This window comes from Argentina silus (assembly GCF_951799395.1).
Source record: "Argentina silus genome assembly, chromosome: 4".
NCBI lineage: Eukaryota > Metazoa > Chordata > Actinopteri > Argentiniformes > Argentinidae > Argentina > Argentina silus.
Window position 1 is genome coordinate 16,519,126 of NC_139658.1, and position 12,204 is coordinate 16,531,329.

The window sequence follows — 12,204 nt, forward strand, 5'->3', positions numbered from 1 at the left end:
ATTAGCTCTATACCGGACTCATTGTTGAAGTTGTAATCTGGGCTACTGTATGTCTAAAGACACTGATATGACACTCTAAATATTGTTTTAGTATGTGAAAGCACAGTTTGCTCTTAATGCACAACAAGAATGTTGTCCGGGTTTGATTGAATAGTCTGCTGCATGAATTCAGTCAGAGATTGGAGTAATTTTATCAGCAACTTCACGCTCTCGCCTGCAGATGGTGCAATAGTAAAGGATATGAGCTTGTAGACAACTGAAGCCTAGATTGGGATATCCTAGGCTACTGTATGTACAGTAACATACAACACTTGAATAGCTTTGTTCATGACAGTATGAAATGGTGATAAGATGATAGACAGCGTAGCACGGACAAGGGTGATAGCCTATATCCACCAGCAAGGTGTCAATGACATGCGTTCTCGTCCACTAGACCACTGCACTGGGCATCTCTGCTATGATGCGCGGATCCTCTTGGGGGACAGGGATGCCAATGTATCAGAAGTCAAATAAATTGTCTTGCTGAAAGTGGGAGGAGCATTAAAGTGTTTAAGAATGAATAAAAACGTCCCGAAGCATCAGAGGGCTACCTGTTAAACCGAGGCAGAGGGTGTCTTTTAATTATTCACTCAGTTCTGCAATTAATGCAGGAATCTTTTCATATCTTATGCAATTGAAAATAATTACACGTAGGCCTATGGTAAATGCGATATTTTGGATTAACAGTTAAACAATTTAGAAGATCTAGGCTATCAACACAGATATTGAATTATAGCGGGCCCACTGGTTTATTGCAGCCATGTGGTCAGAGGATTTTGCAATAACCTATTTATGAACAGGTAGCCTAATGCACTTGTAGCCGAGCCTATTCTCCACTGTCGAAGTGAGGGATGTCTCTCGGGAACACGCCCTGATAGAAGAGGTAGATACAGAACCTGCAGGAGAGCAGGCAAGTGCGCGTGATCTCTTGGAGAGCTCTCTGAAGTTACCTGAGACAGGCAACCCAATGCAACTTAAACTCAAACTCGAGATCTTTTCTAGGATATTTCGACTCGATTGCAAAGGAACTTTTATTGTCCCAAGGAGCTTTGTATTTCTGTCGCTGATAACTTTACCTGGAGTTCCCCCCTGTGTTACAAGCTGAATAGGCTACTCCAGAGGTGAACATAGCCTAATTGTCGCTATCGTATTCAGTGGGTGAACACCATGAGTAGGAAAACACGCCGCTGGATTTTCCATATTTTTCTTTGCCTGGGAATTGTGTATTTGAAAATTGGGTAAGTATAGCCTGCATACTCAGTGTAATATTTCATGTCCAGTCCACTACTGCATGTTCAGACCTGATATTGAAAGGTTTAAGGGATGGATAATAGCTGGGGCATGTCAGGGAAAGATTGGTCAGAGATGGGTTGAAGATAAATCCATCAATATTGTTTTGTGTAGAACTAGGCTAATTAAAGAAACAGTCGGAAACATACAATTGAGAAATTGACTTACAAAGTACCACGAGGTTATATTGAACCTCGTAAACTATAGCCCAGCCTACCAGCAGTGCAAATGTATTATAACATTTAAATATAGGCCTAAATGTGATAGGCTATAGAATGCATGTTATGCCTGTTAACTCTAACATGAACATTTCAAATAGATCTTCATGTTGATATTTTAATTTGACAAATGCTGATAAAATTATGAAATCGAAAATATTGGAATATTGGACAGATAAGGATTATTATTATAAATGACTCTTATTTATCTACAATTTACAGGGGCTTTTCGTCCGTGGTTGCATTGGGAGCGAGTATAATCTGTAACAAAATTCCTGGTTTGGCTCCTCGTCAAAGGACTATCTGTCAAAGCCGACCCGACGCTATCATAGTCATCGGAGAGGGGGCTCAGTTGGGGATAAACGAGTGCCAATTTCAATTTAAAAATGGACGATGGAACTGCTCTGCCCTTGGCGAGAGAACTGTCTTTGGAAAAGAGCTGAAAGTGGGTATGTTACAGCTTTATTTTAGTAAGATCATTATGAGAATGGGATGGACTGAATTTGATTAACGTTATTAGCATATGCATGTAATTGATTGGTCTTGATAATATCCCAATAATAATAACTATATAATAACATTAACTAACCCCAATCACATTTGAAACTGCTATGTTTTATTGTACATTTCTATACTGGAAACTGGTCTAGTCTGTTTTATCATGAACATCTTAGCCTGGAGCCTCATTGTTCTAACTAAATATTATGTTATAATATATAATGTTGTAATTAAATATTATTACCAGATGTTTTCAAACAAGATATGATCATGCCAATTATAGGCCTAACCTGTATGAACACAGGACCTTCATAATTGTCAAACTTAAAACATCCCTGTCAACCATCTATCTAAAACATCTATTTGTTGAGTGATTGTGGGCTATATTTTTCATTAATTCAATGTATATTCCTTTCATGATTTTCACACCTTTTGGCTGTCTTCCCATTTGTGTTAAGTTTAAAGGCCCTCATTTTTAATCTCTGAGTCAGATGATGTCTCTATGCTACAAATCATCTTGACTTCTTTTTTTAATTTGTTTTATTAATGTTATCACTTGGGCACCTAGTCTGCAGACATTTGTGGTACAGTACTTTGCTGGATGTTCAACAACAGCAAGTAGCTTTTTTGCATTTAAGCCTATAATATCAGTATGATGCTTTGATGTGGAGTTATGGTTGGAAAACGTGAAAAAGTGGATATGACAAAAATGTGTAGTGTTTCAAGGCAAATTAGGCAACAATACGTAAGTAATACCATTGTGACAACTTGAGTTGTTTGCATTGCTCGCATTGTGAAAACATCATCACTGGGGGCACATTTTCTTAAACAAGTTGTTTCTCACAAGGAAAGTATTGAATGTTTTTTTTTATTATTATCTTTGCTTATCAGTACACTTTAATGATGTGACAATCAGGCTGTTAGGTTAACCACAGGTATACGTTAGGTCTGTTTAATAAGATGGGAGAAAATGTCCAGTGCTTTAGAGACATGAAAAAAACTGAAATTAATGAGTGATTTTTTTCCTCATGGTAATGGTGTCTATTTTCCTTAGGCAAATTGTTATCTTTTTTAGAGGTTGTTCAGTGCTATTGAGCCTCTGACACTTGACAAATGGCTGTATGAGGATCCAGTGCCTCTTTGGCTGGTGGGAAAAAAGGGCAGGGATTTTGGACTGTTTGTCTGTGGAAGATGGCTGGAGGGAATGGATGCTCAAATGACTGGATTGTCCCGGAAATTAACTAAGGGATCATATTCAACACAATGTGCTTGTCTCCCAATGCCTGTTCATAGGTCATAGATGACAAGTGCCTGTAAGTTGTGTACTGTATACATGAGAACAAATACATTTTTTTCTACACATTGAAAAAGTGAAATTTCAGTTGTATACAAAACAGTGTCTGCATGATCTGGCCTTTGGGAAGATAAACACTCAAACAATTTTGTACTGTCATGTGTGAGAGTAAGACAGAGCTATTTGTTCTCCAGGGAGAGATCATTCTGAATATCAGTGGCCTATCCATCTCAAGGGAAGATTGTTTATTGGTTTTGACTGCTGTTGTCTCCATTGGACTTTGTTGGGGGAAAATAGTCTGGACAACCGTTCTAACAAGATTGGCTTCACTGGTCAGATTAGACACCATCCACACAGCAGTCAAGTGGTGCAAGATGAATGCCATTGTTGATCCTGCTTGAGCAAGGAGGGACTTGGTTATAGAGTCAGTGGTGTATTCTAATGGTTAGATATGTTATTGTTGACAATGACATAGACTGATCCCTCTCTAGTTTGGTCACAACAATATAACATTGAATTATTACTGTATGTTGTTCCATTACAGTGTCTGGTAACTCCTGCATATAAAGTGAATGATTAGTTAATGAGAATTACTCCCAATCAATGTCTTTCCAGGAGATTATTTTAAACATGGTTTGTAACTTTATATATATGTTTTTATCTTGTTAGAGAAATGCCCCCTTTTTGTCTTTCAGTTCTGAATAACCACGTTCCTGTATGTTCATAAAATACTTTCCCCTCTAAAAGCATAAATGCCTCAAGTCCAGACAAGTACATTGTGCTAGGTTAATAAATTAACCTCTTGCATTTGCAGTTTTGGCTGGGGAAGTTTGACACAGAATAATTTCTAAGCCACTGATTCAGATATCTCTGGAAAAAGTAATGAAACTCTTGTCATAACGGAGAAGTTTTATAGCCTTTTTATCAGTTAAGTTTGTGCTCCGATCTTGATTTAAGTAAACATTGCTGAACCAACACACTGAAAAAAACAGCATCTTGCTTTTCATTATTGCTGACACATTGAATATTTCTGCATTCTAACAGCATCAACTTTTGGATAGACCTACACTTACACATACCCTCTCCTTTGGCATCAGGCCCACCTGAGGTATAAAAAGCTACACATAATTTTCCTTTAGCTAGCTCTTTTTCTTATGCAAGGCAATGTTCCAAAACTACCTGTGCTCTTCAGGAAGTGTTCTAGTTTTTGTGGGGGTTAGTATCATTTTAAACATGTGCTGAAGGTGTGTAGGACATACCAACACATAATGACTGAACATAAAGAGATGTTCATGTTAATTTGTCGTTGTAGAATTCACCCAGCAATGCAGTGGTGCATATTATCAATAGTTGTTTTCTGATTAAAGGACTCTCACTGCTTAGCATACAAAGACATCCTTTATTTTGACTGGTCGTTATTGAAAGCATTCAGGGGTGAATGTGGTTATTGTAGACAATTTCATGGCTCAATCGTTTTCAGAGTTTAAACGTTTTAAGATAAAAGTATGCACTAGCCTCTTCTTGATTCAAAAATGTATCATCAATTACCACCTGTGTGAAGCCTATAGTACATGTATTAGTGATCGTACTTCAACAAGCAGTCCTGCTGTAAGTTCTTCTTTTTCCTCTTGTGCTGTCTACATTTTAATTAAAGGGACACTTCACCAATTTTTGACCTAAAAATTGTTGTCTAGATCACCTTATGAGGGGCATATGAAAACAGCTTCCAAACCTGTTCTATAGATCAAAAGCTGCTGTAGGTATAGCTAGTTTGAGGACTTTACCCTGAGTCATGTATTTGGGGGTAATCACATGGTTTTGAAAACTACAAGGAGCTTTAGGGAGGAGTGAGTTTACCGTCCCCAAATTAGCTACTGCCTGGTTTGTTTACATCCATAAGCACCGTGCATCACCGTGGCTGCCTGGGAGCCGCAAATACTATGGACGTTGTAGGATTTCATAATTCAGACATATTACTTCTTGGTCTGATAAAAGACTATTTAACTTGCTTATTTACGCACATTTTCTTATATTTCCTGGCGATTTAGACAACAAAGACCTCTTATAACTTGCTGTTGAGTCATGGTGACCATCGGTGAAATGTTCCTTTAAGAATGTGGTTGACCTGGAAGCACTTTGATTTATAGAGTGGAAATCAATTCTATCTGCCTGCCCATCTAGGGAGGGTCTGCATGCCTCTCAGGCTCACCTCCACAGGGTGGAACCCAGTTGTGACGGAAGCTGGGACATGGGCCAGACTGAAGTCTAAACATATAATACTGTCTCTCCCACTGGATTGTCTTTTAAATAAACCTGTGCCCATTGTACTCCTTCAATAGATTGACTATTCCTTCCTTTGTTGAAACGGTATGCCTGAATTTGCCTGAGACTGGTTGCTAACCTAATGTTTCCTCTGGATGAGGCAAGGATGAAGGACAATTATACATGTTTGCCTAGTATGTCCCCTGGAATTGTCACAATCTTTTAAACTTTCCTTATACTGCAAAGTATTATTTTATCTCCTTTAACCATCATTAACACAATATACAGAGAGCTCTCTCCATGCCCTCATCTCCCTCCTGCCATTAAGCTGTTTAAAGCAAGCATGATAAATGAATACGACTTGGCGTAGCTCCTGCATTTTATGATTTGGTTTGAAAGAGCTATGTCAGGTATGTAAGGAGGCTTGATACAGCCTGAAACAGTGGATCTTGTTGTCAGCAATTCTGATATAAAATGTTTTGTTTTTTTTAAATCCCAGGCAGTAAAGAGGCTGCATTCACCTATGCTATCATCGCTGCTGGAGTGGCTCATGCAATCACTGCGGCCTGCACCCAGGGCAACCTGAGTGACTGTGGCTGTGACAAGGAGAAGCAGGGCTTCTACAACCAGGATGAGGGGTGGAAGTGGGGCGGATGTTCTGCAGATATTCGCTATGGCCTGGGCTTCTCCAAGGTGTTTGTGGACGCCCGGGAGATTAAACAGAACGCAAGGACACTCATGAATTTACATAACAACGAAGTGGGACGGAAGGTACGTGTGCCACCTGACATTAGAGTCCATTACTCTGTCTTTGCTGTTGTTAACATACAGTCCACCTTAACCGCCTTGGTAATACTTTACAGTAAATTGTCCCTATACCTGTATTAACAATGTTTTAGTAATTGCTTTGTAATTGCTGAGTAATGGAGCTCAGTGAGCGGTTTTAATTATTACACAATTTATTCCTCATGGACTGCTCCTTATTTCACTTGTGTAATAACACCAATCACTCAACTCCACCGTGTTACCTAATTACTATATAACAACATGTACAATGTTGCCACTCAAGTACAGTGTTACTACACATGTATAGGGGCAACTTAATGGCATGTGTTACCACATGTATTTGCCTTACAAATGGCATGTCCAATGTAAAAACCATACATATGGAAAAGTGGAAACACGGCCCCTCTTTTCATGTAGTTCAAAAGCATCTTTTTTGTGTAGAGAAGCACTAAGCAAGCACTCCAAAAACTCTAAGCAGAATGTGCTGGTGCGTGATGGCAGGGGTAGGCAATTGTAGGAAGAAGCAATGTAACCTTGGTGTTTATTTTTAATCCCCTGCACGCGCTTGAGCAGATAAAACTGGAGCTAGTCAGACAAAGATTAAAGAGGTTGTCTGTTATGAAATGATAGGAGCCTTTTAGGGGAAACCACAGAGGTGGAGTTTGATTGCACCTTCGATCTCTGTGCTGCAAACACAATGGTACAAGGAAAATGGTCTCCCTCTAAGCTCCATCACCATGAATGCTGGAGAAGGAGGTTGCCCAGGTAGCCCGTTACTCATTAGTGGGTTCGTTCAGAAGCTGTGTGCTTGGGTGCTGCAAAAGTGTTTCCTTTGATGTTTCCTCCCCTTTAGCTCTCTTTCAGAAAAGCATGAATTGAGTAGAGTAATTGTTTTCAGGGGTACTCATGATGTATACTGAAGATTATTAGACCATTTGAGACCATTATTTCAAATCTTAGTTTTGGTTTTCAGTTACAAATGAGGGAAGGTCATACTGTCGTCACTAAGATTTTCATTTTATAAATACAATAATGGACAGTGGTGGGCAACTTATTGCTTGCTCCATATTGAGAACAGCCTTCATTCTGCAGAAAATAGAGATATTTTTCAGCACTCTGGACAGAGCTTTTTGGGGCTATAACCCTAAAGGACTGGCATGAGTCTGAGTTTAATCTGGCCTAGCAATCATTAACCTGTAGCCTCTCATCTGGGCTCTCCAAGCAGGAAACTGTCCTGGCCAAATAACTTGGCACTGTGATTATATTGTAAGATATAATGATGTCAGAGTGCTTTGAGCACCAACCTTGGAATTTCTCAGAAGAATAAACAATGATGTAAACGGTGCCATTGGAGGCTTACAGGGGGTCTGCTAAACAAGCAATGCCAGATTCATGGGCATTTCACTTCAATAGCCTCCCTGAATTAAATGTTTATCAGGGATCGGAAGCATGACCATGTTAAGCTAGATATGCATCCAAGGCTTCTGACAATTACCCAAGAGACTCCAGAATGTCTGAGGGTAGAAGAGGGAGCGGAATAATTAAAAAGTTGGGCGAGGCTTCTCTACCGCACGTAAGGGTTCCCACTCACAGAGGACAGAGGGTGAGCTGATGTCATTCAGCGTTGGGCAGAGAGAGAATGCACCGAGCACTCTGCCAACCACACTAAAAGATTCCACTCTTAACCTTGAAAAGGCCATTCAGCCCTGCCAATCAGGACTCTATAGATGCGTCTGTATCTAGACAAGTAAATTGCCCCCTCTGAGCACCACATGCATTCATAAGTTCATCCAGCTTCCGTGTGAATTTACTACCTTATATGTGCCTCTCTCATTTTTGATTTGTTACGTTAAGTTTTGTTCAGATACTGCTTACATGTTCACAGAATGTTTTTTTTTCCAGACACAAAGTGGACCAAAATGTATCTTCAGTGGACATTTTCTATTGAAAATGTTATTTAGTCCAGAACTAGGGTTAATCGCTGTCTAGGAAACCAGCCTATAACATCTCATGAGAAAGTGACCCATATGGTGCTGTGGACTTGCTATATGAATGGGAATATAGGCAACACAGTGGAATTAAAACCTGAATCCCTGGATTTGACTGTGTACACTACACACAAGAATGTTGTTGTTTTAGGAACTCTGTGATCATCATTCATACTGTGTTTATGTCAAACCTTTGCTTAATTCCTCTTGGCATTATACACAGGGGTCTGCACACCACACAGAGGGAATTACAGTTAACAACAACCTTGCATGTATCTGCTTTGTGAAAACATTTCCCATGCATTTGCTTTAGACACAAATGAGGAAGCTTTTTTAACAAGACAATTGGATAGATAAAACTTTGGAACACAGCACTTAGTGACATAGCAAGTGTGAGATCTTTGGAATGTTTAAGATCTATTGGAATGTATTAGAGCCTTTGTCTCAACCTGTGAAACTATTTAAGAGATATGCTAGAATACCTTCGCTGTAAGCATAATATCTGCTGTCAAGTGATTCTCATAAGAAAGGGTGACGGTGTTCCATAGCATAGCACATACTATATCCTATATATCTTTTCAATACAGAATGTTACTAAAAATAATTTCTCTATCATTGTAGATCTTGGAGAAGAACATGCGGTTGGAGTGTAAGTGTCATGGCGTCTCCGGCTCCTGCACGACAAAGACCTGCTGGACAACGCTCCCCAAATTCCGCCAGCTGGGCTACATCCTGAAGGACAAATACAACCAGGCAGTGCACGTAGAGCCAGTCAGAGCCAGCCGCAACAAGAGGCCCACCTTCCTCAAGATCAAGAGAAAGGACTCCTACCGCAAACCCATGGACACAGACCTGGTGTACATCGAGAAGTCCCCCAACTACTGCGAGGCGGATCCCGTGACGGGCAGCATGGGGACCCAGGGGCGCATGTGCAACAAGACAGCCCAGCAGACCAACAGCTGTGACCTGATGTGCTGCGGTCGAGGGTACAACACACACCAGTACTCACGCGTGTGGCAGTGCAACTGCAAGTTCCTGTGGTGCTGCTACGTCAAGTGCAATACTTGCAGTGAGAGGACAGAGGTGTACACGTGTAAATGAAAATATTTATTGGACATTTATTTATATGCACATCTGCTCATAGGACTGGTTGTGTGTTTGTGTGTATGTATGTTTGTGTGTGTGTTTTCTGTGTGTGTGCCTGACTTCAAACACAGTGTTCGCTTTGGCTGACAAGGACACAAGAATATGAGAGTGGAATAACTTCAATGGTATTTCCTCGTCTGATCTTTGCATCTCCAGGTGCCTCTTCTCTAATGCAGTGTTTACAGCATTCACTGACAGTCAAGCACCCTTCTTGCCTGGGAACACCAGTTGATGTCAGCTAGGACTTTGGACTTTGGTTTCCCCATTTAGTGTTGATGGTGTTGGTGCCAATGGACATGTACCATGACACAGTGCTGGACAGTACTGCCTCTGAAGATACTGACTTGTACAGGCTGCTCTATGGACCTCTATGGACCTGCTTCAAAACTATTGCCAGTCTGGACAGACACCTTGTCTATCTATGACACATTCATACTGAACTTTTGTATAGAGTAACACACCAGTTCACATAGACTTTTGGGCAAGTGGATAGACATTCTGGTCTTTTGGCATGAATCAGCAGCAACAGCAATGGCAATATTTAACTTTTTTTTTTTTATCTAGAAACTAGACTAATATTAATTTATTTAATGAGAAAACTACTGATGTTTTTCAGAATTCACTGTTAACTAACTGTTGAGTCTTTTTTTTTTTAAAGAATTCTTAAGACCCACATTCTCTCCCCCTCCTCCAACCCTACCCCCCCCCCCCCCCCCCCCCCCACATACACACACACTGCACATAACGATAGATTTACAAACACTCACCCTTTTACCTAACATATTTACTGTATAGCTATATGAACAAAACACTGGAACTGTACATACCGTAAGCATGGAAGCTAATTTGTGCCAATGTAACAATGTTAAGGAATAACAATTACATCAATCTGGATTTGGAAAATTAAAACTAAATGCAGCAAAATCCAACATTCTTAAAATAATTGTGTGGCTTAACAAAATATGACAATGTTATTGCCTCAATGAAGGAGGCAGATGTCCTCAATGAGACGTACAGTATTTACAAATAAAGATGATCATTTTGGTACAAAATAGTTTCCATACAGAAGAGCAAGAAGAGCCTTAACTACTGAAATGTGGGGACAGAATGATGTTGTTGTGATAATCCTATCATGTTTGTCAGCCCCCTGTTTGCTGCTAGTTGTCTGGAAAATCATGCAGGTTGTGATTTATGTGCAACCACACTAGCTCTAACTAACAACAGTCTTAAAGCTAATACTCTCCCAAAACAACCATGAGCAAACATGATCATCCAGACAAATTGTCCCATCGTTGACTTTGGTTGATAGAATATATTTTGTAAGAGATTATTTTTATATGAATATTTTATTTATTTTATTTCTTTGTGTAAAATATCCACACACTTTCATAACTGTATTCCATCTGTTTCGAGTCTAAGATAGGCAGAACCTGGATGAGAACGAGATTTGTTATGTCGTAGTAGTATGACTGTACACAGAGTGTGCCTTGTCACTGCATAGGCAGAACAGGATCGATATGTGTCATTGCTCGGTCTTAATGAAAATACCCCATTTAGAAAAATAAAGATCTAACTCAGTCTTTTGGTATCCCAAAAGTCATTAAATGAACAAGAACTGTGCAGAGTGCGGTGTCATGTTAAGCCTCTTATTGAAAAGCTGTCACTTGTCATCTGTCAGTCATGCACCACCATGGCACTTCTTACATGATAAAGTGACACAGTTTTACCAAAGACTAATTGAATTACAAAATGTCTATGAATACAGCAAGTTTAATTTCCAACTGATATTTTGCCAAATTGATTTTTTAGTACATGTTTGTATTGTCATATTTGATTTAACAGAGTTATGAGTTATGTTTCAAACAGTGTTAATAAATGTTGACTCAGCAGTCTAAAAAGCGTAAGGTCTTTTCCTGTATCTGTAATTGATTCTCATGCCAGACTATGAAAGAAGAAATAGACAACAGCAGTCCTGTTGAGAATACATTTCATGTACATTTTCCTTATCTGTCATACAACATGGTAGAGGAAGCCATCATTTGATACACACCAATTAACCATTAATCTTATTAGTTAGGTGGCAACAAGTCACTAGTAACAAAACATTGACAGTATATGTTAAATGATTGTCGGCTGTTATGTTTGACATATTTTACAGTCTGAATGACAGGAAAATATTGAAAGAAAGTTGGAGTGTAATGGTTGGCTGGTGGGGAGAGAGAGAGAGAGAGAGAGAGAGAGAGAGAGAGAGAGAGACAGAGAGAGAGAGAGAGAGAGATAGAGAGAGAGAGAGAGAGAGAGAGATATATATATATATAGAGAGAGAGAGAGAGAGATAGAGGGAGAGAGAGAGAGAGAGAGAGAGCTGTAATTGATGAGTGCAGTGCTGAGGGTGTCTCAGTGACGGGCTGCTCCTGCAGGAGGAGTGGGAGCTGCAGGGTGATGGATTGCTCTGACATCTGCTTCATTCACTCCTCAGCCACGTTGCTACAACAACCGCACTGCGCCCCCCAAAAATGCTCCTCAGTCTCCTAGAGAAGCCAGGCTACCCATTAGCAAAATGTTAACTATGCAAAACCCAGATAACTTTTGGATGCTATTTATTTTGTCCGAAAGGCAATGGGAAAGAAAGAAAAAAGAGAGCTTTACAATTGTGAGGGATGATGTCAAGAGGAATTTCAAT

General features: G+C 39.8%; 1 protein-coding gene across 1 annotated transcript; it reads left to right on the forward strand.

Moving 5' to 3' along the window:
- The first annotated feature begins 1,093 nt into the window (after positions 1-1,093).
- Positions 1,094-11,308, forward strand: wnt7aa (wingless-type MMTV integration site family, member 7Aa). The gene is made up of 4 exons (XM_083669182.1): positions 1,094-1,277; positions 1,770-1,996; positions 6,101-6,372; positions 8,997-11,308. Exons 1-4 carry the CDS (start codon positions 1,207-1,209, stop codon positions 9,474-9,476), a joined length of 1,050 nt encoding a protein of 349 aa, XP_083525308.1. The 5' UTR covers positions 1,094-1,206; the 3' UTR covers positions 9,477-11,308.
- The last annotated feature ends 896 nt before the right edge of the window (positions 11,309-12,204 follow it).

Coding starts and splice junctions, on each gene's coding strand:
- wnt7aa (XM_083669182.1), top strand. CDS start 1,207: ATGAGTAGGAAAACACGCCGCTGGATTTTCCATATTTTTCTTTGCCTG. Junction 1,997..6,100: donor TGGAAAAGAGCTGAAAGTGG/GTATGTTACAGC, acceptor TTTAAATCCCAG/GCAGTAAAGAGGCTGCATTC. Junction 6,373..8,996: donor ACAACGAAGTGGGACGGAAG/GTACGTGTGCCA, acceptor CTATCATTGTAG/ATCTTGGAGAAGAACATGCG.